We start from the raw sequence: 27032 nt of genomic DNA on the forward strand, positions 1-27032 counted from the left end.
TAACATCTATTTTGGCTATGAAATCAGGTGTTATCTCAGATTCTCCAGCATCTGCAGTTCCTACTATCCCCCATAAGGCAGATCAGTTTGCCAAGATCTAGAGGCCAGTATGCGACTGCAAACCTGCAACTTAGGATGTCATGCTCCTTCAAACTGTCACCAATAAACCACAAGATTTTCTTCACAGGCAGCATGAAACACAAAATCCTTTTGTACCCTCCTCATTACCTGGGCATTGAACTCTGATTATTTTCCATTCCTCTGTAATGAACTGGTGATTATACATCCAGAAGGTCTTCCAGGGATTAGAACCACTGAGCAAGGGACCTCCAAAACATTTTCCTCTTTCCTTTATGTATATATTAGTGCATTGCAACTAAATAATTAGACTAATTCCACACTATTATGTTGCTGTTTAATCTGTTTTCTCCAAAGTCAAGCTTGCCTTCTCTTTTTTAAAGAAAGATTAAGAAAAGAACAGAAAAATAAATGAAAAGTCCACTTGAACAAAATAATTTGTTCTGAGCAATTCTGCACGACAGGTTTTCAATTTCACAGATGAAAAGGCAGATTTGTTATCAAACTGCAAAACACAGCAACTCAAGTTGCCACAAAGCTAAACTTCACCAGATTTCTAGCTATGTGTTTTGCTTCATGAGCATGAACATCCATTTAATTTGTATATGTAAATTTCTGTATAACTCAGAATAACATAAGACCACAATTTCAGCGACTGCTGGAAAATAATAAACCTTTAATGAGGAAGAGATAAACTGCATAGAATATCCAGCAATCAGGCCAATTGGCCTCAACAGACTATGTTGATGGTTTTGTTTTGATTGAGCCTTCATCCATTCTTGCTTATCTAACTTTATCAGCATAGTACTCTGTTCCCTTCTCTCGAATAAATGTGAAGCGTCCTCTGCAATGTACCAACACATCTGATACTTAATATTTTGCTGAGCATTTGTGCAATGTTTGTAACAGTTAAATGTTTATGTTAAATGTCATCTCCCAATGGTAATAAAGTAATATGCCACAGTGACATGTGGGTTTATTATGGTGAAAATTAAAAGTCATTATAAAACCACTGAAATACATCCAAATTTGTCTAACTCTTGGCCTGTTTAGTTTTATCGCTGTTCCATGCAGAAATACAACCACCATTGAAAAGTTGAAATTCCTCCTATAATTCGACTCACCAAATCACCTTTCTGGAAAAGTTAGATAGCATCCTGGAGTATCCACACAATTGTGTTGACGTTATTGTACAATTCACCCAAAATTGCAAAATCAATACAAAAAACAGTGGGATTTTAAACACCAACTGTCTTCAGCACAGTAATGTATTCTTCAATTTCTGATGAATTGTCATAGCCCTTGAAGTGGCAACTCCTTCTCAGTTCATAGATGCTGCCAAACCAATTTAGTGTTTCTAGAATTTTCTATTTTTCATTCAAGTTCTTCTTTGTTTTCCATTCAATAAGAAACAGACTACCATAAACCAAAATAACTAACAACTGAGCCTGTGTAGCTTTCTAAAGTTAGTCTCAGTTATTTAAAAATCAGTCTACTCACAGATGAAGAGCTAGGTTCTAAATAAAACATACCTATTTTTGTGGTAAAGCTATTTTCAGTTGTATTAGTCAAACTGCATCAAGCTACCACTTGTAAAAGATCAAGATCCTTTTAACGCCAATCTTTAAATTACATTCAAAGCATTTGATTGCACTAGTGCATGACAAATTTCATGTTCAGTGACATGTAAATAGAATCGAGTGGAAACTTGAGAAGAGGTTAAAAAAAATTGAAATTCCATTTTGGTCACTGTTCAACTGAACCACTGATTGCACCCAGATTGAAAACTCCAGGTTATACTTGGCATTGATCAGCCATGGAAAGATGTACCATCATTTATGGTAGGCAATTTAAGGATATTGTTTGGAGTTTCTTGAAAATTGAGACATACAAGGGCTGAACACAGGACTGGTGCAAACTAATAACATTTATTAGCTATAAATTTTATGGAGAAGCATGTTAGAGCAGGGATTCATCATGCCTCCGTTCTACATGATTTACTAACACTGACATGCCTCCTTACACATGCTCAGTCACTATTAGTAGAATATGGGTACAATTAACCATTTACTCTGTAAGCAAATTATATAATTTTCCAGTCAGAATGCAGATAGTAAGTCATGGTATATAACAAAGAATATGGAAGGAAACTCATTTCCAAAATTGTTTTGAAGAGAACTTCTAAAAATTTATATCATGCATCCTCATGATGGCCTAAAATGCTTCATAAACCATGGATTTATTTTAAGTGCAGTGACGACCGTTACATAACAAATTTGATGATTTTCCAAAAAGGAATTTCTCAACAGCCACAAATGAGATGAATGAGCAGATCACCTATTTTGAGAGTCGTGTTTTCTGTGAGTGATCTTTAAGTTCCCTGCTCTTCTTTGAGGCTTGAGAGATCTTTATATCTATCTGAACAGGCAGACTAGGCTTCAGTTAAAAAGTCAGCACCTCCAGCAATGTAGCATTCATTCAGTACCGCATTAATGTATCAGCATAGATAATATGTGGTGATCAAAACAAAGACTGCTTCTAAGTAAGCAGAGCTCACTCCATTCTTTATTTCAAGTGAAAGTGCAAGGTTAAAGGGAAGCAAAGCAGGAGCAGTGTACAACACATCTCCAATGGAATCTTGTCAAGTCTTGTCTGGACATTCCTGGACCATGAAAAGTGCAAGAGTTTGGCACAAGGAAATTATGCTCCTTTGAAGAGTTGGTGCAAGCGTGATGGGCTGGATGGGCACCTTCTGTGCTACAACACATCTGTGAATTGCTGACTTCTGTCCAAACCCAGGAATTTCAGAACCAGTGTATGTTAATTCAAAGTAACAAGCTAATGTTTCACAGTTTAGTTGTAACTGATCAACACTGATTCACCTTTAAGAAAAGAGCTGTCTCACTAATGATGCTTTAGATCCTGAACCCTTTAGCTTTAAGAACTATACCTAACATCTTTTCTAAAACATTCAATGTTTTGGCCTCAACTGCTTTCTGTGGCAGAGAATTCCACAGGCTCACCACTGAAGAAATTTCTCCTCATCTCAGTCCTAAATGGTCTACCCTGTATCTTAAGCTATAACCCTGATCCTGGACTCACCAGTCATTGGAAGAATCCTTTCTGCATTTATCCTATCTAGTCCTGTTAGAATTTTGTGGGTTTCTATGAGATCTCATCCTCACTCTTCTAAATCCAGTGAATATAGTCCTAACTGATGAAGTTTTTCTTTCTTATGTCAGTCTTGCCATCCCAGGAATCTGTCTGGTAAATCTTTGTTGCACTCCCTCCATGGCTAGAACATCCTTTCTCACATAAATCAGATTGGTAGCTAAAATAGCAGATTAACAATATGCATTTCCCACAGCAATTACAATTCAAACTTGTTAAATTATATTGAAGATTAAATGTTTATTTTTCAAAAAAATAAATTAATTCAGTTCACCTGACTGGATGATTTTCCCTGCTATCATAAATTGAAAAGAAGACTTCTAGTTCTTCGCCTAGATTAGCACACATCAGACTTTTCATCTGCAGAAAGAGGTGATGGGTACTCATCGGTACTGGGGTATCTTTCTTGCGATGTCTGTGCTCCATCTGTTAGCAATCATAAAAATAAACCAAACATTACAATACTACCGGTCATGGCTTCAACTGCACAACAAAAGGATTGTCATAACAACAGGATTTACTTCCACTGAAATTAGTGCACTGCAATTTTACTGATACTGCATGTTTCTACATTACACCTTTGTTTTCCCACAAGTAAAAGCTCTTGGTCAGTCTTGATTGGAAGCAGTGGTGGACAGAATCTATGTCCCTATCAGCCAAAGAAAGTGTGCAAAACATCACTAGAAAGTTTCTGACTCAAGTCGACAACTGACTAATTTGTTAAATTTACGTAGCAGAACACCTTGTTGCACATGCTGTCAGTTAGTCAGTTCTTGTTCCCTTCTGTTCAAATTTCTTCAGCATTGTAATTTGCTGGCTGTAAAAGGTTGATTATACCTGTGACCAAGGCAATGAGGCAGCTGAAACCTTAGTGAGTAACAGGATGGTATAAAACTAGAACTTAAGATTGAAAAGTAAATCAAGGAAAAACTGAGATGAACACCAAATTATAATGGCGTCAAACCAGGTAAATAGAGAGAAATAAAGACCGAATTGACAGAAGAAAGAGACAAAAGAAAAGATAAAGTGATCATTTAAAATTAAAGACATTAAAAATCTCTAATCATTTATGACATGCAACTAGACTGAATAGTTTTAATTATTGCCTTTATGGAGCAGTAAGGTTCATTGGGATGGTATTAACAATTATAAAGGTCCTGAAAAGAAAAGATATTTATGCTATTAAATCTTAACAATCTGTAGAGTTTTTAAGGCACAATTAATGTGAATTGCAACAAATTTGTAAAAATAATTGTGACACTGACCGTAAAAACGTCATTTATGCAAAGTATATAATGGTGGGGTACAAATCAACTGGTAAATTCTACAGATTAACAGCTTCAGGTTCAACTTTGAATCCCTTGAACTTGTTGGCACATTAAAAGTAACCAGAGTCATCAATACACTTATTTTCCAGCAACATTTGGCCTTGAATTTGCTACAAACTTGCACTGTGATGAATACCATTATTCTTCCAAAAAAGTTGCAGTGAACTATAGGATAGTAATTTTCACTGTTATTTAGCTACTCTGTTTCAGCACTACCCCATTATCCCTCACTGAAAAGAGTAAGACGTATTTTCTAGCCACGTTGTTCAGAGATTTTATTATATACCTCTGAATCACATGGGACTTGAACCCAGGCCATCTGGCTCAGAAGTAGGGACACTACCACTGCACCACTACAGCCCTAACAGATTAAAGGTATGTATAATACCTTTGCCCCATTGAAAACAATGGCAACCTTAAATTTGCGGGAATTAAGCCAGTCTTCAGGCCACTGCCACTTAAGCTTAAAAATAACATGATACTGAAGATTGCAGTTTAAGTTGAGAGCTCATTTTAGATGGTTACAACAGAAGGAGGAGGGGTGTCCTTTCTGCTTTTGATGCCTCATTACCCACGTTTTGTGCATAAGATCAATCCAAAGAGAACCCCAGCCCTGTTGTCAGAAGTGAAATAATGGTTACTACTTGATTTGACATTATAACCATTGCCATTTTAAGAAGCATTAGGATAATAGGCTATTACTTGTTACTTTATTGCTTTTGTATTACTACCATAACAAAGAAATTGCAACATTAGTAACCCGTGGATACATTAAATTCTATTAATATCCATACAGATATTCCAATGAGAATCACAATAAGCATGGACTTGAAACCAATTACTAAATTCTTATTTCTTATTCCATATATAGGCAAGTAAAAAGATATTACATCAAGCAGAATAGCAGAAAGGCAATTGCAAATTCAATAAAATGTAACACTAATGAATGGTAGTATAACAACAATGAGTGTTCTTATCTACACCCTTTATCTTCTCTTTTAGTTTACTAAGTGGGTAATGAAATCTACCAAAATAATCAATGTGCATGGATGTGTCGTCAAACCAGAAGGAAAAAACAATTTATTTAGTAGTATGTTAAGCCATTTCTACACATGCTGTTTCAGATGGCCTTTAAAATTCGTTTTACCTTACAAAAGGTAACAGACATCAAAAGTTTAGCTGTCTAAGTTAGCAATAAGATTTGTGATGAGTAAATATTTTAATCACCATCTTGTCAACCATAAGCTGCTGTTATACTAATAGTTCGGTGTTTATAAACATTTGATGACATTTAAAGATTTTTCACTCTGGTATCAATGCATTGCCAATCTTGCTTCATACTCAGTACTGGGATTGCTGTGTTATATTCTAAATCAGTTCTCTAGCTAACTTTGGTGTAAGTTGGCCACTGGAGAATTGAGAATGACAATAATACAGCTCTACTCGCCATTGATACCTCGATTGTAGCCAATTCAATGCTTTCCTTGAATTTATGCACAATTTTTAAAATGTCCTAAGATTCTTCAGAAGGCAAGTTGGATGTTCAACTAAAGCTAGTGAATATTCAGTGAGAATGGTTAATGGAATAAATTTTGGTAAGTTATTTAAACATAAAGCAAGTAGTTGTAAGGTAGAAAACTTGAGCAAGGATCAAAGTGTGGCCAACAGTGTGTAATAGGAACATGTTCCTCCCACAACTTGCTCCTACTAGTGTCTTGTAGGCTTCCTTCCAAACATACCATTGCTTTGCCCACAAGCATACCCCACAGTCCTTACATTGCAAGGGTAGAAAATAGTCATACAAAGATATTGTACCCTTCAGGACTCATGGGGTGATCCAGAGTGCCTGTTGCACTTCATTTCTTTCTAAGTCACTCTGGAGATATCAACAAATAATTTGCTGGACACAAATTCACTGTTACTTGCTGAAATTTAAACAAGTAATACATAAACATCAATATATATAAATCTATCTCCTCCCTACCTCCCCACCTACACTCAACTTTACTGGCTCCATCCCCGCCTCTTTGACCTGTCTGTTTCCTCTCCACTTATCTTCTCCTCTATCCATCTTCTATCCGCCTCCTCCTCTCTCCTTATTTATTTCAGAACCCCCTTCTTCTCCCCCATTTCTAATGAAGGGTCTAGGCCCGAAACGTCAGCCTTCCTGTTCCTATGATGCTGCTTGGCCTGCTGTGTTCATCCAGCTCTACCCCTTGTTATCTCTATATATAAACACGTGCTGGTTTATGCCTTGTTATCAGTTGCCTGAAATAGACTCCACCTTTGCAGTTCAGGTTGACCAAGAAAACACCTTTGTTCAATTCTTCTCTTGGTTCAGTATTCCAGGTCAAATGATTTTTCATCAAGTGAAGGGTGAATGACCTAGAATTTTTCACCTTAACTGTTGGTCTCTTCTCAGATGCTGCCAGTACTGCTGAATAGATTATACTTACTTTGTGTGGGATTGATACCAATCACTGCACCAATGGATTTGATAATGAGTTAATGCAGGGAACCTATCTTTAGCTGGCCATTGACAGATGCAAATCTTTATTTCTCTTGGCAGAGAAGCAGTGCAACTCACCACATTAATGTTCCCTCAACATCCATTTACCCACCTCCACTGTTGCATGAGTGACGTAGATCGTGTAGGATTGAGTTATTTTTCCATAATTATTCATTTTGATTTGGTTAAATACGTGAAGAATGACATTATATTCTACTTGACTGTGGTTAGTTTCGGAACAGTTTCTATAGGGAAAAAAGCCATATGGCCAGGCCAAAAATAAGGTTTAGGTTTTATTGCTGTTTCACAGTTCAGGGTAATGTAAACTTAGACAAAAACATGATGGAGAATGTGTTTTTAAGTGGTTGTAGCTTTTACGCAAGAACAGAGTTCTGTATCTCTTGATTTGGTTTAGCTTAGTCATTTCAGGTATGTAACAGGTTATGTTTATGTACACATACATAACATATACATGTGTGTTAAATGTCAAAGAATAGGTAACGAAACAGTTATAAGTGATATGGGCAAGACCACCATTACTTTTAGGGAAACCAATCAGGAATTAGCTGACACCACCTCGCCAATTCCAAGAATAACCATGAACTGTTCATGCACCGTTAAGCCAATTAGAGTTTGGGATGTATATCTTACACAGTGAGTACTACCTATTAAGGGTTAATAAAGCCTGGATTTCAGTGGTTTGGTGTATGAGAGAGGAAGACTGAAGACAGATGAAAACTTCAGTCAACTGAACAGAACCCATTCCCAGTCAACCTGTGTCACAAATTCGTATCCCACTGAAAACCACTGCGTTTATTGCAGGATAGAGTTCACAAAAACAATCCCAAAGTTACTCCCAATTGCCAATCTTCTCTATCCCAAAGGCTTGCATTGCCCTCCACTTCAAATCTTCATCCAACTTCTGTTGCTTGAAGATGCAATATTGCTTTTCCCTATTTATTTCTGAAGTACCATGGTATTTAGCCACCCTCTTTTCCTTACCAAAGGGTACTTCCTCTTATTTTGTGATAGCCATTACTTTAGTTTCAGCAAGATAATAGCCATTTGGCTTTCTAATCTCAATAACATAGTGCCTACTGCTAGCCCAAACTACAGAATCCTTTATCGCCTCTACTGATTCATGTTTCATGATTTCCCAATGCCGTACAGGACCACCTACTTTTACTTGAAATCGTTGGCTCTTTCTGCTTCATACTATACTAACATAAGGGGTGGGGTGGGGGAAGAGAAAAATAGAAAGAAGAGGAATTTTCTTTTTGATATTTTTAATGAACTTATTCAGTGAAGTTATAACACGCCTCTAGAGCAGGCAGTACTTAAACTGGGGTCTACCTAGCCACAAACCCTCCCCCCAGTATATTTTCTAATCAACCTGTTCAGAGAGTTGTTAGTACACACCTCTGGACAGGAAAGATTTGAACTCAGGCCTTCTAGCTCAGAGGCAGGGACACTAACACTGCGCAACACAGTGCAGACCCTCTTGCGCAGCTTTTATTTTTTTTGTAATCAAACCATTTAAGCATGTTATGACACAGCTTGGGAGCAGAACTATCTCGATGAATTGAAATGTGAACTTTGTTCCGCTCTGCTGCGGATTCTGGAATCAGTGAAATCTGCTTATGCAATTTGCCCAGTGTCTTCCAAATTAGGGTACAGCTTTTAAGAAGTAAATCACTCACAAGGCTGCAGCAGTAGCCTACAGGAGCTGTTTTGTACACAAGGTATATTGCTAGACTCACTCATCTACCTGGCAGCTCCATTGTCCATATCTGTCATTAATCTTTTTGCATAATTTATCTACTACAGTACATACAGGCTTTCAATGCATGTGAGCACATCATTCATACAGAGAAGACAATGCCAAATAGTGTAGTAATTCCTCTAGAAGAACCTTCAATCAGAGTTCTACGGTCCCATGCCAAGTTGTGCATCGTTGCCTATTTTCTCCTTTTCTACCCTGAACTGTCTAACACTGTTTTCCGGGTAGTCAAACCCTATAGAGCACAACCAGAAATCTGTCATCCTCTGTAATGCCACAGATTCTGGACAATGACTGAACAAGTATGGAGATCCTCTGCCCCACAGAATTCACATCCTGACCTTATCTGCCCCAACATTACCAAGCTGGGTTTAGGTCACATGGAAAATGTACTCCTTTTCTGATTCTGAAGCTAAGTCTGGCAGACAGGTTAAGTTCAGAGGGGAGATGGTGGCAGCGTGTCAATGGCACTGTAGTAGTAATACAAGGCCCTGATTAATGCTCCAGAGATATAGATCCAAATTCCATCACAGGAGCTGGTGATTTAAATTAAATTAATCTATTTGGAACATAAAGTTAATGTCAGTAATCGTAACCAGGAAACTGTTAAGATCCCAAACTAGACCACTAAATTAATGTCACGATCTGGCTAGTGACTGATATCTACTTATGTAAGTGGACCAAGTTCAAAATCTCAGGTACTCAAAGAATAAAGCCACAAGACTTTGAAAGTGTTGTAAAACAACAATAAACTTTTTTATATAAAATTAAAGCTGTAATACAAATCAACTATGTATATAAAACATCCAATTAGAATTGACCCAAGGTAAATATGGGTAACAAATAAATTGAATCACAGAATCTCTACACGGACTATGGTCAGACTTCCCATAGAGCACCTCAAATAACAAATGCAGTTAAGACAGACCCCAGGGATTTATAGCAATCCCCAGACATTAATTACACAGTTACGCAGTCGGTCATCAAACCTCATTAAAAATTTACAAGGAATTCTAGTTCTTCCCTTAAAAGACCCGACCTTCAGGCTTCCCTCAAAAGGACTACTTATTGGCTACCCATGGTCTTGTAGATCACCCTTTCTGGTGTCTAAGCTTTCTACACTCAAGATGCTGAAAACTACGTTTCAGCATTTAATCAGGCAGAAATCAAACTTTTCTTCAGACCATGAACTTGATTTTCCATTTGGTTAAAGTTCCCTTCCCCAGTGTCTTGTTTGATTATTTTTTTCCCCCCTCAGCAAAGCTGATCTACTTTCATTTAGTAACACCCACTCTTCACCTTTATTACTTCTCTCCTACCATTGACATGACTTTCATTCTGGAGCACCTTTCCCATCTTGCTCCTCTTATCTACTGTACAGGATTTTCTAGTCCCCTTCAGTTCCCAAGAGTGTTATTTTGAACATGAAATATTAATTTTTTTTCTTTCTCCATGGATGCCAGACCTGTTGAGTTTTTTCAGCATTTTGTTTTCATTGAAAGTTTTATCAGTCAGCTTATGCTCCCCCACCCCCCAACTCCAAACTCGCTCAAAGGCATAAGCAAATGCTGTTTTTGGGCTTTTCAACCCCAATCCTCCAGCTGAACTCCACTATTAATAGTTCACTGGCTTCTTCCAAACCTATCATGGCTTCCAGGACATTCCTGAGCCCCAACTCCAAAATGATTTGCACTTACTGGTGTCTAATCTCTCAGACATGCCCAGATCCTTAACTACACAGAGGTAACCATCTGTTCTTGAGACTTCTTACTTAGCCCCAACTACACAGAGCCAGTGGTCCACTCAACAGCACAACTTGATAGTAACAGTTAGGGGCATGGAACATCTCTGTCTCTCTGTCTCTTAGGTGGCTTTAAATGATCTATCGGAAACCTCACAAGAAAATCCACCCTTGTTCCTTGGCAGGAATGAATTTAGCAGCTGTCAGAACTGTCCTGGAACTGTCTATTTCCCTATAGTTACAATGTTCATGGTTTGCTGGCTTACACACAAAGGATATACAACAAAAAAAAGGATTTCATCATAAATCCGTAACTGTTGTAAAAAAAAGTCTGAATCAGCAAACCACGTAAGGCACAAAAAAAATGCAATTCTCCTAATTGTTGACCAGATCAAGTTCAAATAAATTTGTACTAAAAAACAGACAAATATATAAAAAATGTAAATTCCAGTACTTGTGTTCCAAGTATTTTCATTATTGTAAAATGCGATTTTTCTACTCAGTAACCACTCTTGTATTAAAGATTCACATCAGACACAAGACATTAGCTCCATTTCTCCCTTCAGATGTTTCCCAGACCTGCTGAATATCTCCTGAATTTTGTGTTTGTATTTCAGATTTCTTGCATCTGCACTATTTTGCTTTTATCCTTGCACCATTCTTTTCGAAGAACAAACCAGCTTCTCTAGTCTATTCACATAACTGAAGGCCCCAGAAACATTCTCGCAAATCTTTACTGCACCTTCTCCACAGCCATCACACCCTAAACTGTGGTGCCCAGAACTGAACATACACTCTAGTTGAGATTGAATCAATGTTTTACAAAGGTGCATCATTTTTATGCTTTTGCACTGTGCACCTCTATATTGAACACCCAGGATCACATATGCACTTCCTAACCAATTTTTCAATCAATCAGTCTGTCCCGATGTCTATTCTTTTTAAGAGTTGTACCCTATTGTCAAACATCATTCTACGCTTCAAAAGCATATGATCTCACTGGCCTCTAGCATGTGCCTGCCCAACATATTTATGCCCCCTTAAGTCCATCTTAGTCCATCTCTCAGTTCCCAATACTTCCACGTTTTGTGCCACTGCAAATTTTGAAATTGCACCCTATACACCCAAGGTCTAGGTCATTGATATATATCGAGATAAGCAGTGGCCCAGGTATCCCTGGAAAATCCAATTGGTGCATTCATTGACTCCAAAAATCAACTGATTACTATTATTCTCCAGTTCCTGTCACTCAGTCAATTTCACATCCAACTTGCTACTGTCCCTTTTATTGTAGGGTCCCTCTCTCTCTGTTCCAAATCTGTCCTGCAAGTTTGACCCATTACAGGCAGGGTATTAAGAAGTAAGCCAGCTGAAACATACTCCATAAGGAATGATAAAAATGGTATGTTAACATTTTTAAATTGTCTGTGTTGAATTCAGAAGGATTATTAAGCTCAGTTTCAAACTTTCCAAGTCATAAAGCTAAACGACCTGTGTGGTCTGGGCCCGAAACGTCAGCCTTCCTGCTCCTCTGATGCTGCTTGGCTTGCTGTGTTCATCCAGCTCTACACCTTGTTATCTTAGCTTTTATTGCAGGTTTTTTTAAAAAATAGACTACTTAATTTATCCTCCCATTTATTTGTGCTTGTATGTGAACCTTGGTATGCATGTGTACATGAAAGTCAGAACATTTCATTATTTATGTTAGACCAAGTGAAGTACAATAAAGATTCTCTTTTCCTTGAAATATGCAAGGAAACTTGGTGTGTTTTTTTCACAGTCACATTACATAAATAGTTAAACACAATAAATTAGCAATTAGGTCCTATTCTCTTTTACAAAAGATTGTTATGGTCCAACAAGTAGAAAATGACGGGACAATTCTGAGGAAGGGTCACTGGACCCGAAACGTTAACTCTGATTTTTTTTCCTCACAGATGCTGCCAGACCTGCTGAGCTTTTCCAGCAACTTCTGTTTTTGTTCCTGATTGACAGCATCCACAGTTCTTTTGGTTTTTAGGTGAAGACAGAAGCCTTTCTATTCTTTCAAACCTGGCTATCAAACACTTTTTGAAACATCTTTTACAAATCCATAAACACCACATTAATCAGAATGCCTTCATTACTCTACTCTGCTATAATGTCAAAAATGTCAATCAAGTTAGTTCAATTTGTGTTTAACAAAACTATGCTGGCATTCCTTAATTAATCAGCATTAATTCAATTAAATTTATCTTTATCCAGATTATCGTTTCCAAAACATTTTCCAACAAGAAGGCTGAACTGACTTGTCTGTAGTTGTGCAGTTTATCTGCATTTCTATTCATGAACAAGGCTGTAACATTTGCAATTCTCCAATCCATGGTGTAACCTTCATATCTGAAGGAAGATTGGAAGATAATACCCAACGTCTCCCCAGTTTTCACCTCAACTTCCTTCAGCATCATTTGATGTAGCCCATCCATTCGAATTGAAGCATAAACCTCAAATCTAGCCAATCTTTTTAATACTTTCTATATGACTTTCTAGCACATCTAGTATCTCAACCACCCTTGTTTCACCTTGATTAAGGCAGTATCCTGTTCTTTGGTCAAGACAGATGCAAAGTGCTTTTTGTACTTCAGCCTGCCCTCTGCCTCAACACACAGATCCCCTTTTTGGTCACTAACTGGCCCCACATCTCTTCATACTACCTTATACTGTGTAAATGCCAATGGAAGACTTTTGAATCCCTTTTTCATTAGCTCCCAGTCTCTTTCAGGCTCTGTCCCTGCCTTTTTAATTTCCTTTTTCAAATCCCCTCTGCACTTTCTACATTCAGCCTGGTTCTCACTTGTCTTTTTTTTAAACCAAAGATACAGACAATAAGATGGAAGTAGCTGTAGAACTTTGAACAGGCAAAGCCATTGAGGAATTTGTATATAACAGTAAATGAGGATTCTGATGCAGGGAATCATGAGGAGGCAAAAGATGAAAAGAGATAGAAGACAGATGTTTTACGACACAGACAGAAGAATTTAAAGGAATTGTATTTCATATAGGGAACAGTTTAAAAGGGTGACAGAACTTCTAAGAAATTTGGAGGCAAAATAATTAAGGAGGAGTTTCTAGGGTACTTGACGTTGGGATATTGGCAGAAACAAAGTTGTACAGATGAAAACAGGCAATCTTCATGATCAAAATGGCATGTATATAGAGAATGAAACTCAGCTCATGGCCTGATAGGACTTTCAGGTCATCTACCAATCGAGAGAGACATATCTTTTAATTCGGTATTAATTGAATTTAATTGTAATTTCAGTGACGAGATCAGAGGATAGGGGTCTAACATTTTTACAGCTCCCTGCACCCTGCCTGGGTATTAAAGTATTCACACAATTGTACCAGACAAACTCCTGTGGTGGCATGAATTTGGATTTACAGAACACTGACTGCAGAAGAAAAGAATTCTAGTTTGAGAAAATGTGGCCAATTTTGCTCATTTAAAACATGGTGAATCCTCGCTGAAATAATCTTTGAGGAGTGTTGGTGATGAGAAGACAGCATTACTTACCTGAATTATGAATAGTACCATAATTTACAAAGTAACATTCTTGCCAGTTTATTTTGTTAAGGTGCATTGAAGACTCAACAATTTATTTAAATAATCATTCCAATAAAAATGTCAACTTATTCAACATGCAAAAACAGAGTTTTTAAATAATTAGTTTAAACGGGTCAGAATTATCAATATAAATTTGTTGAGGGTTTGGTCTGTTTTTCTCCATTTTTCATGATGGAGGTTATTTAATTACATGACTTTGCCGTATGGTTGATTAAGCAGTGGCAACATGACAGACGATCACAATTTTTTGAAATGTTAAGACACAGATTTTAAAACAGGAGACGTATGCTTCAAAGCTGCAGTCAGAAATGACATAACAATGCCTCATGGCCGTGCACCAGTCTCAATAGAATAATTGGTGTTTTCTATTTGACATTTTTGCGTATTTTACAAACGTTTGGGTGAAGACTAGGTTTGGACCCACGTGGAATAATTCCAATATAACAAATTTGGAGGGAAGGGAAGCCAAGCCATTGGAGTGGTGTTGTGGGCATGTCACTGGATTTGTAATCCAAAACCTTAGATTAAGTGTTCTGAGGACATGGGTTCTAATACCACCCAGGTATTAGGTGATGAAATCTGAATTCAATAGAAATCTGGAGCTAAAAAGCAAGCCATGTTGATTGCCTTAAAAATCCATCTTGTTCATTAATGTCATTTGGAGAAGCAAATTTAGCATCCTTACCTAGAGATAGGGATGTGACTCCACTTCCACAGTAATATACCCTCTGGGAATTTATGGATAGGTAAAAAATGCTGGCCCAGCCAGGAATGCCAACATCCCATGACTGAATGAAATAAAGAATGCACTAACAACATTTCAATAGGTAGGGATAGTTCCCTGGAAATTCTTCAATGATTATGTCTCCTACTTGTCTCCTGCAGCAAAATGATGCAGCTGTGTTGCACTGTAACAATGGGAATTTGACTTGATAAAACCATTCTGTAAATGGGCCGCTGTGTTCTTCAACAGAACAACAGCAACAGAGGGGAGCAGGAGAGGCAGGGACCCCAAAACAAGCAGTGAACAACATTGAGGGGAACATGAGACAGAAGCAGGCAGTCTGACAGACATTTGTGGGATTCGGGGTCATCAAGCATGAAGAGGTCCAGAAGCAGGCATTCTAGCTGCAGAAATGCTTCAACTAAATTGTAATGGGATGTCACAGGAGAACAGGTAGGTGACTGCAGGGTATTTCTCGAGTGTTTGGGGATTAATTTAAATTAAGACTGCAATTACAACTTCAAACTTCATATTATTAGTTAGTATTTCAGATGTTCAAAACTAATTTTTTAAACTTCTTGATAAAGTTAAGGGATTCTGGATGTTCATGTGATATAAACAAAAGTAAGATTTTTCTAGTCTATAGTTAAGTAGGAGCAATAGCAAAATAAAAGCAAGGATTCTATAAAGTTAAGATTTGTTTGGGGAGCTCAGGCCTGTGATTACACATCCAGCACTATGTACAAAATTTTAGACTACCTCGGCAGTTTGGATGACTACATGTACAGGAGGTGCCTCTAGTTGGAGCAACTCAAGCTGAGGGGCTGAGGGATTTGTGGATAGCACATTTCAGGAAGTTGTCAACCAACAGCTTAAGTCTGTGAAGGCTGGGAGCGAATGAGTGACCTCAAGACTGACGGGAACCAGGCAGGTAGCTAGAGAATCTGAGTGCACCTCACTCTCAAACCATATCCGGCATTGGAAAATGGCGAGAGCAACAGTTTCTCTCTGGAGGTAGATTTGAGCCAAGAAAATGATAACATGGGTGGTCAGCTGTTCCAGGGTTTGGGAGAGGGTGGGAAAGAACTAATGTGGAAGGGTGGAAGGACAATAATAGTTGGGGATTTATTAATGAGAGGAGCAGACAGGTTGCTGCTGGAGCTGTAGATACAACTCCAAAATGGTAGGTTGCCTCCTGGTTGCCATGATCAAATATGTCATGGAATGGCTGCAGAGCATTCTGAAGGGGAGGGTCAACAGCCAGAACATATAGCCCATGTTTACTCAGTTAATCGGTTAAGTGGTTGATTTTATATATATAAATAACATATATTTAATTTTTTTCCATTTTAGCATTATTTTCAGTACGCAATGAAAGGTCGTTTATCTTATATATAACGTGTTATTGAAAGTTTTTTTTGGCTTAATGATATGATGGCCATATATAAGGTACAGAGTGAGAGAAGTTACTACACAGCAGGATCAGTCAGATAGATGGGTGACTGTCAAATTCATTCTACATGCAAACCACCCTCTGTATAAAAAAAATTGTCTCGTGTCTTTTTTTAAATGTATCTCCTCTCATTTTAAAAATGCCCCCCCTCTGCCAGTCTTGAAATTCCCCATCTTAGGGAAAAGATAACCACCATCAACCCTATCTATACATGTTATTATTTTACACTTCTATCAGGTTACCTCTCAACCTCCTACACTCCAGTGAAAAAAGTCCCAGACTATCCAGCCTTTCCTTTAACTCAAACCTTCCATACCTGGCAACATCCTGGCAAATCTCTTCTGAACCCTCTCCAGCTTGATAATATCCTTCCTGTAACTGGGCAACCAGAACTGGACACAGTATTCCAGAAGAGGCTTCACCAATGTCCTGTACAACGTCAACAATAACGCCCCAACTCCTATACTCAAAGGGACTCAGCAATGAAGGCAAGTGTGCCAACCAACTTTTTAACCATCCTGTATATATGTGACACAAACTTTAAAGTGTAGATATTAATCAGCTTATGTCGTTGGTTAATTTTTCCTCTGCTAAAGTTACTGTGTATTGAATAAATAGTTCAGTCTTTTCTATGAGATGCAAACTTGGTGTCTAGAATTAATTATTCATGGAGTCTGGGAACAACTGAAGTTGTTACAGGGGGTTTTTGATGGTTTACTTTTACTGCACTGTGAATACAGATGTAGAAAGGCTGATTTGGTTCGGCTATCTGTCTCCATGTCGTAGTAGCATACGTTCAGATTTTGTACTTCAATGTAGAGGGTATGACCAAGAATTCATAAATGAAATGAAATTTGGTCTGATGCCAACAGTGAGGACGATAGTCGTAAAGCACAGTAGGATATTAACAGACTAGACAGGTGGGCAAAACAGTGACAAATGGAATTCAGCCTGGAAAAATAAGAGGTAATTAATAAGGGTTAACAAGGCAAGGGATTACACAATGATGGTAGAACCATGGAAAGTACTGAAAATCAGAGGAACTTTGGCCTGCATATCCACAGATCCCTCAATGTAGTGAGGCAGGTTGATAAGATGGTTAAGGCAGTATATGGGATGTTTGCTTTATGCCTTAGCATAGAATGAAGAGCAGGGAGGACGTGCAAGAACAACAGAAAATACTGGTTATACCACTAGTGGATTGCATTATAGGAAAAACATGATTGCACCAGAGAGGGCGCAGAGGAGATTTATCAAGAGGCTGCCAGAGCTGGAGGTCCTGGGCTATGAGGAAAGATTGGATTAGCTTGGGCTGTTTTCCTTGGAGCAAAGAGTGGGAGAGGACTTGACAGAGATGTACAAGATCAAAGGGCATGGATACAAAGGCCCTTTCTCCATCAGTAGATGAGTCAATGATCAAGGGGCAAAGATTTAATTTCAGGGGTAGAAGGCTAACAGAAGGATTGAGGAGAAATTTCTTCACATAGAGACTAGTGGGAGTCTGGAATTCACTACCTAAAAGAGTAGTCAAGTCAGAAACTCTTAAAACATTCAGGCAGTATTTAGACATTCACGTGCAATGCCATAGCCTCTAGGGTTATGAACCAAAAACTGGAAAAAATATTAGTAGAGTCAGGACTTAATTGACCAATGTGGACATGATGGGATGAATGGCCTCCTTCTGTACTGTAAACATCCTTGAGACTCTGAATCTGACAAATTCACTTGTAATTCATTGGATGAGAGCCACTTTCACATAGCCCAGGGATGGAAGGGAGATGCACACAATGTGCATACCCACAGACACATTTTCTTTTCTATTCTCAGGAAATACCACCTCAATTTCCTGTTGACTTGTTGGAATTCCCTCAAGCAACTGCTGTAGTATGGCCTGCTAACTGTTTAAGTTGGAAGCTAAGATCAAACAGCCACACAAGAGTTGAAGCAAATTGAGGATAATGCATGAGCAAACAGGAGGAAAACTGTTTATCTTCTTTTTTCTTAAGATATAGATAGAGAGAGATTTGGAGGAAGAAAGGGGGCAATATCTGTGTGAAGATGAATTTCCAGCTGGCAGCCTTGATAGCTGCAGCACTAACACCAACCAATGATAAGCAGATTTTAGCATTATAGTAGGACTCATCTAGTGAAGTCATGTAATCAGATTTTAATCCACTGAAGGTTTGCCTTATAAGCTATGTCTGCAGCTGTCTGGCAGCATTTGGCTACTATTTTGTAAAGGAAAGATGGCTTTCTGAACAGTTATCGTAGGACTAGATAAACTAGCCCCTTGCATCTGCAGAAAAGATGTGGTGATCAACGAGAACAGGTTAAGATAATCTCAGATGCTTGTTTAACTTCCCTACACTCTGCCTTCTGTTTCTCCCTCAGCTATTCCGTAAAGCACAAGAACAGTAAAAGGTTCAAGGGAGACACCATTGATTCCTCAGCCTCTGTCTACAACTGTGAAATTTTAAAATCATGCAAAAATGTTTTGCTAACTTAAATATGCTTATAAACTAAAATTAAAACACTGAATAATCTTAAACAGCAATGTAATGACATAAAAACATTATGAGATGCTCACCAATTTGTACAGTTCTGTGACACTGATTTCATCAGGATCCACCATACTGAATTCTTTCCTTGGAACCAGATCCAGGCCCATTTGTCTGTTTAGGAAGATAAGAGAAAATAACAGATTGAGAATGAATAATTTTCAAGTACTTTAAATACAAAACATATTCTATCAGGTCGCACTTTGATTTCGTAGCAGAGTACCAAACTGTGGTAACTCATGTTGGGAAAAAATGCATTTATGAAGCACCGTTAACATAGCAAAATATCCTAACAGACTATGAAGGCAGGTAATAGATAACACTTCATGCCAAATCAAAGGAAGCTATATAGTGGATAACTAAAGCTTGATGAAAGAGGAGGCCATTTAAAGGTGGGTAAGTTGAGGGAGGGAATGTATAAAGCACCAAGACAACAGAAAGCACAGCTAGTCAAGGTGGAATGAAGGGCATACAAGAAACCAGGAAAAGAACAGAGTGTATGTGGAGAATTTTAAGCATGCAAAAGATTACAGAGATAGGAAAGAAATTGCTTTTTGTGGGATTTTAACACAAAGATGTGAATTTTAAAATCAATGTGTTCCTGGGTTAGGTATAAATGCAAGCCAGTGGACAGAGGTGATTGTGAATGGGACTTGGTGTTAGTTGGAATCTGGGCAACAGAGCTTTGAATAAGCTGAGGATTTAAGATTAAATTCTGGCAAGGAATGCAATGGAACAGATGAATCAGGAGATAACAGAGATTTGGATGAGAATTTCATCAGTAGTTGAATAAAACCAGGGTAGAAAAATAAACACTTGCATTTACCACGCACTATTCATTATTGCAAGACATGCAAATGCTCTTAATAAGCAATCAGGCACTTTTGAAGGAGGCTAACAATATTACAAAGGGAATACTGCAGTGAAACCAAATCACAAAGGATTTCACACAGTGTACAATTTGCTCCAACAGTATTATAACTCGAATTTCAAAAATGCCCCGATGTAGTTCTGATGCTCAAAATAAAATTCTTTAACGTTAGAGCCAAACATGATCTGGACAATATTGTAAAAAGATAGCAGTGATCAGCCTTAGGTCATTGCATGCTGCAACACAGGTCAAAGGAGACAGATACCAATGTCAGGTTGGTCACTACAGTATAGCTATAGCCTAAATAAATCATTTGTTGAGAGAAAAACCTTCAACACAGCAAAGTTAAACCCTGTCAATAAACCTTTAAGAGTTTCCAATGTTTTCTGACAGTACTTGTTACTGAAGTAAAGTAATTGACTTTTAATTCTAAATGTTGACATAATGGATTTAATGACATTGTTGTATATATTGTTAAATCACAGTGTTTGAATGTATCAACTGTGGTTTATCAAGGCTCAATCTATCACAAATTTGACTGGAGCACAATAAAGAAATTTAGTACGATACCATAGCTTTCACATGACCTGCCATCAACTCTTACTCATAAATCTCTACAGTAAACTTACATTCTGCCTACCCCTTGATAAATGATCAAGTTAGTAACATATATGAAATGACAGATCACAAACCTATATGGATGAAATATTAGAACGCTAAAGATCCTATTTATATTTCTGAAAATCTGCCTGGAGTAGCTGTTAAACAAAAAATTTAGAATCAGCATGGCATCAGGCATAAATTGATAGTGCCAGGGATCGAAAACTTGATTCTTTAAAGCGACTGGTGATAGCAGCATTAGTATACCAGTTGGAACATAAAAATGATCAACTAAAATAATTTTAAATTAAGACAAAGAGGATAGCTAATGGCAATTTCATCTGTTTGGAAAATTATTAGGACATTTTAAAAATAAAAGGGACTAGAGTGATGGAAATGGCATTACACAAAATTATATAACATGGAGATAAGGCATGTTAAGATTTTTGCCACAGGAAATACTGGAGACATCTCACATTTAAAGTAAATAAAATTTTGAGGTTGAGATGGTTACAAAGCTTCAGAAGTGTCAGGCATAGTGGGATTAGTTTTGGTAATATAAAACAAAGAACTGCAGATGCTGGAGATCTGAAACTACTGGTGAAATTACTGGTGAAACTCTGCAGGTCTGTCAGCACTGTGGGAAGAAAGTAGAATTAACATTTCAAATCCAGTGATGCTTCAACAGAACAGTTTGTTAGTTTTAGGATTAGTTTTAGATTGCTCTAGCAAACAGTTCGTGCAGACATGGCTCAAATAGTCTCTTTGAGCCTTATTTCTAACGTACTGGTTTTGTTTTATTGTCTACATTCACATGCTCTCAGAAACTATTAGAAGCAACTAAAGCAGCAAGAAAAATCAGAAAATGCCTCCAAAACGACTATAATTTCAAAAATAGTCATTATTATATTGAGAGTACAATGTGACAGAGATTGATAAGAAATTAAAAACACTTTCAAAACAAATAAGTTTCTTTTGGACTCAATTCTTCCAAAGGAAATTCTCAAAAATCTCAGGTGCAATTGTAATTCATACACGTTACTGCAAAGCACAAAGTAAAATTTTGAATATTCAGAATTTAATGGAAGAAAACATACAAACAATACTTACAGTAAGAGAGAAGGTATTTAGGCCCTATTTCAAACACAATTTGTGACATGAAAATTAGGGTCGCAACATTTACTGATCAATATATATTAATTTCCTGCATCAATGAGTGTGACAACTGAACAATTTAAAAAAGAATAGGTTGTGGCAGCCATGCATTGTCATTTATGAATAACCTATTATCTTTATCAGCTTAGTGACAGACTTCATTATAGATTGCTTCAGCTTCATTTTCTGTGTATACATTATATAGTTGACAATTTGTATTAACTTGGTGAACAAAGCAACTGCCAATACTTACAGTTCAGTACTAAGAATTAGCCTCTATGAAGTAGAATTCCACTTACTGACCTTATAAAATTGCAACCAAGCCTGACACAGGATTTTACCTTTGAACCTCCCGGTAAAACCACTTGGTTTTTCTTCATTTTTGAACAATATCTTAAAGGTTAAAGGAGGTAAATGAGAGGTAAATAGTGGATCAACAAGTTTATTCAGGCAATATCTGGGCAAATCAGACCAGGAAGATCTCAGATGTCACCGTAGTAGGAATACAATTAGCCTCAGTACCACCAACTGGATAAAAACAGGTGATCAGGTTCCCATTTCAGGAATCATTTGATAGCTCTGACTGAATGTGTGCATATGTGGGTCTAGATCTTCGATGAAGATGCAATCAGGTTTGGTTGTGCGAGCATCTCAACTCAAGGCTATTCTGGAACAGTACACTTACACCCTGGCACTGAGATTTCAGTAGACTGGCAGATCCCAAAATGCCGGCTATCCATTTGGTTTAAATTACACTCAAAATTCTGGTCTAGGGAAGGTGCAGGTGAGCCTTCGACTCACTCCACTGAATACTGGGGTGTGCATTTGGAAGGTTAGGTGTGGCTGACCACTTCCTTCACACTCAATGAGGTCACATACTTTCTGAAAACCATTTGAACTGCAGTGAAAGCACTGAAAAAACAGCAAGTATTAAATCCCAGACAGAACTGGTTACCTTTAGCAATACAGGATACAGAAACAATCTTCCCTCAAGGATACAAGTGGAAAATGGCATGAGAAAGCCAAATCTGTAGAGTTTTATTTTAGACATGAATTATACTGGTTTTGTTCTCAACAGATTTCACCCAATTAATTGGTGAAATTTCTGAAGAACTCAGCACGAGTCAAAAATCAGTATTTACCCAGTTAGGAATAGGTTAAGAAACAGAATCTGGTCATCACTCTTGGACAAGAAGATGAATTAACAATTTCAGATCTTCAAAAATTTGTGCAAGCTAAGTTTTTACACTTGTATGGTGTCACAAATGGTGTTAATATGTCCCGTGCTACTTAAATACAATTACCTGCTGCTTCCGGATTTCTAGCTATCTTTTTGAATGTTAGGAAGGGGAGGTCGAAACCCTCTGATAATTAAAATCGAAACACAAGCCCCCAATCTGTTACAGAGGGAGTAGAGGTCCCCTTCTAATAATTAAACCCAAAACACCCAGAGAAGCTCACCTCACCTCGCCTAATCTGTTAAACTGTTACAGAGAAGGGGAGGTTAAATGAAAGAAAATCCTTTTATTCACTTTATAAGTACCAAGTAACAATTTATTTATTTAACCCTAACAGTTAACAAATTAACAGAACTACTAACAAACCAAACCATCACATCCCCCAACTCCAAACTATGTCCTAACTGAACAAAAATTCCACTGGCATGTTATTCCAAGAAACACAAGTCCTACTTATGTAACCCAAGTAGTAAGGAAAAAGAAAATCAAAAAATTTAGTCTCTCAAAGTCCACACAGAATGTGTCTTCCGGAATGCTCTGCATTTTCCACTGTCTCTCCAGTCATAAACACCTTTCTTCCACTGATCCTGCTGTCAGGGATGTTTTCTCTGTGAAGACTCTTCGTTAGAAGTGCCGTGGTACCTTTTATAGATAAGATGGTGCTTTCTTAGAGAACTTAGCCATTTCTTGTGAGAGGTAGGTGCTTATTTCTCAGATGGCAGTTTGCTCTCAAACCGATTTTTAAAAATTGTATCCTTATATATCTTGGATGACACATCAATTTTCTTACACTAGCATTGGTCCAAAGCTGTCAAAACTATCAGACTTAAATTCAATTGACTTTCAATCGCTAAGTGCTTGGTTTAAATTAATTTGGCTGATTCCAGCGAGTTGCCAAAACATCAAAACATGGCTAAGGCTTCCAATTGCACAGCCAATTGATACATGTTTCAATTCTAGAACTGGCTGTACGTCTTCAGCTACATGCAGACACTTTTTTTTGCCTAAATCTCTAAACTTAGAAAAGCACATTATCTCCTAAAGGAACCACAAATTCTTCACAACTTCGTAACATGACTGCCATTCCAGGTATCAACTGATGTTTAAATGTTTAAAATCTTTGCTGCAACTTGAATATTGCTGAAGAAAGACTTTTTTTCTCAGTGTATCGATATACACAAGTGATAGTTAAGAATTTTAAAAACCATATTTAACTTTCATTGCCTGATTTCTAAAGTAGAAGTAATTTGATATAATGCCAATATGATAGCAAGCAAGACAGATCAATTTTAGTTAGAGAAATTATTGGGCACTAAAGTGGGAAAAAGCCCCCTTAAAAACAGCTGCAGAATAATCCCATTGGTGGCTGCTACCTTGGTTATGTATATTAAACTTTCTCCACTATTAGTTTCAGTAAACTTTTCAACAACTCATCTGATACTATCTCAAGAGTTTGATGTTGAAAAGTTTAAGAAGTCTAATTAATTTTCCTCTCAAAACAAAAGGGAGACACATGCAGAAATACATTATGGTCAAATATAGAATGTTTTGTTTTTTCAAACTTTACATTTTGAAAATCAGAATTGTTAAAAAGGACAAGTAAGCTTTGGAATGCAAAAAAGAAAAAATAGAACAAATTAAAGATTATTCCATTAAGTACAATAATAATAATCTTGGCAGCTATTGCACAAAGTCAAGTCTGTAGGGAAACACTGGCACCATCTGCTATGCAAGAGGCAGACATGCAAGACAAAAGGAGCTGACTGCCAATGGATAATAAATAACTGAAATTATAATTATAAAATTAAACTATCAAATATTTTGAACCATATTTATTCCAGCAGTTATGCATATTAATTGTGTACTTCAAAATTAAAAGTAAACCTATTCGAATATGAAGAATAATCCAAGCGAAATTTCTTCATGCTTTAGCCGACGCTTATTATAAATTATGCAGATCATTTATCCCTTTGCAACACCTTTGATTAAAAAGGAACAAAATAAATTATTTATTTTGTTATTAGTTCAACACTAACCCTTGCATTAACCACTAACACTTTGAAAAATCTAACTTGGTTCACCAACAACCCAGTATCTATGCTCGATACTAATAATAGTTAAAATGAGAAAATGAGGCGTGAACAATCACATGGTGTGACAGCTCAAAGCAGAGACAATTTTTCCCCAGTTCACAAATCAGCTACATTGCTCAGTCAACAACAAAGAAGACGCTGCAGTGATGACAGCAGTGAGCGATTTATCTACATATGATGGTGACCTAGAGCTCACAGTTTTTTCGTAAACTCCAATGGTTGGTGAGACACTTCTCTTCCTTTTTGGTGTAGCCTGAAAACCAATGTAAAAGAGCATGAAACAACAAAGCCAATTTTCCACATGACATGCCTAGTGTCAGGTTCAAATACTGCAGAAAGCACACACAGCTTTTGCCAATCTAGGTGACTAAAACAACAACCTCCAAACTACATTGCACCAAGGGAAACAAAAATACAAGCGTTTTGAGTTCTGTTGAAGAATATTGCTGAGGGCAACCAAAATTGTGCTGTTCATAAGAGAAGCAGGGGGCCTTGTCGAAAGGAGGTGGTGCAGAGGAAGTAGTTTTTTGGAGGCTGAAGGAAAATATCCCAACGAAGCCAATATGCAGCTGCCCTAGTAGAGAAGCTGGCAAGACATATCATTGCAGCTGCCATGCTTTCTGGCTGAGAAACAGAGCCAAATGAGTTATGTCTGAGCATTGGTCATTAATAAAAAGGAACACCTGTTCAACGTATGTATTAAACATAATAATCAGAACATGTGTGTTAGAGCAACAACGTAGTACCATTCACATTTGCCTGTCTTATAAAAACCATGTCAGTACAATCTAGATCATAGTCATAAACTAATAGTTTTGCAAACTAAGAACTGAGGTGTTCCAGATGTTAAATACTGTTTTTACTTTTGTTTTACCATTACCAGGTGACTCAAAAACATTTCCAAACTGATCCACAGGCACCACCAAAAAAAAAACTAATCAGAACAAATTACTGAAAAATTCTGGAGGAAAGACAGAGATTTGGAGAAGTTTAGGTAGAGGTTTCAGAGTTTATAGCCTGCACATCTGAAGGCTTGGTCCCCAGTTGTAGGAAAATAGAAGGCAAGAATACTCGAGTGGGCCAGAATGAAGGGAGTGTAGATATCTTGGAAGGTTGTGGAGAAGATGACAGACAAAAAAAGGGGTAAGGCTATGGAGGGAGTTGAAAGCAAGATATAAATTTCAAAATTGAGGTGCTGCTTAACAGGGAGCTGAAGTAATTGAATGAGTAAAGAGTGATGGGTGAATAGAGTTTGAGGAGAGTCAGAAAAATGCTTTGAGTGAGGCTGGAGGAATGCACTGTCACTCTCGATCCACTACTCCACAGATCAGAATGTAAAAATAAATACATTTACCAGATACCAAGATAGCCAAATAAATAACTTGTGTGTATCAGATTTTAAAAATCGATCAACCAGGTTTCTTTAATAAAAGAATCATTAAGTTATTAACTTATTCAACAAAAATGTAATAGCTGGTTCATACACAGTACAGTAATATACAATTCCTCTAAATAATCACAGAACACAATCACAAACACGCTTCAGGAAAAGAGAGAGAAAAATGATTTCTCTCTGCAGATCTTCACTTAAACTCATCTTCTGGCCAATAGGACAATCCTTTACAGCAGCAGGATGTAGTATATAATGTTCCTACATCTATCATTCTGATGTTCTGCCATGTGTCGTCAATCACGAATCATGCACAGTCGTCTGATACTTGACAGACACAGCGTCATCAGGAAATATTATATTGAGAGGGTCCTTCAATCATTCTCCCATGAGAACAAATAGGTTTGCCCTTGAATTTAAAAAAAAGCATTTTTTTCAGGGATTTGAGAGATCAGCTGGGCTGAGCCTAACAGACTTCTTGTTCCCTAACTAAATTGGAACACCAAAACATTCTCCATCCAACTACGATTCAAACCCACCCTGGCAGTGGCCTACAGCAGAACAATAGCTGTCACCAGTCATTGGATTTCTAAGGAGTCAGGCTAAAAAAAAAATCCAATGATGACTTTTTAATCAACTCGTTCAAGGAAGCCACTCCAATTATTTCCACAAAACCTGAAATAGATCTTTCATTCAAATGCAAATCCCGTAAGCAATATTGAACATGAAGCATCTTTAT

General features: G+C 37.4%; 1 protein-coding gene across 5 annotated transcripts in view; it reads right to left on the reverse strand.

The window, feature by feature from the left end:
* LOC109917580 (dedicator of cytokinesis protein 4) overlaps nt 1-27032 on the reverse strand; it is a 410977-nt gene that overhangs the window by 253553 nt on the left and 130392 nt on the right. For all 5 annotated transcript variants that reach the window (XM_048607674.1, XM_048607672.1, XM_048607673.1 and 2 more), the window contains exons 7-8: nt 18976-19060; nt 3524-3675 (exon numbers count right to left, since the gene is read on the reverse strand). In XM_048607674.1, coding sequence (XP_048463631.1) covers nt 3524-3675; nt 18976-19060 — 237 coding nt within the window. The remainder of the gene's footprint in view (nt 1-3523; nt 3676-18975; nt 19061-27032) is intronic.

This window comes from Rhincodon typus, chromosome 18 (genome assembly GCF_021869965.1).
Source record: "Rhincodon typus isolate 14 chromosome 18, sRhiTyp1.1, whole genome shotgun sequence".
NCBI classification, from domain to species: Eukaryota; Metazoa; Chordata; class Chondrichthyes; order Orectolobiformes; family Rhincodontidae; genus Rhincodon; species Rhincodon typus.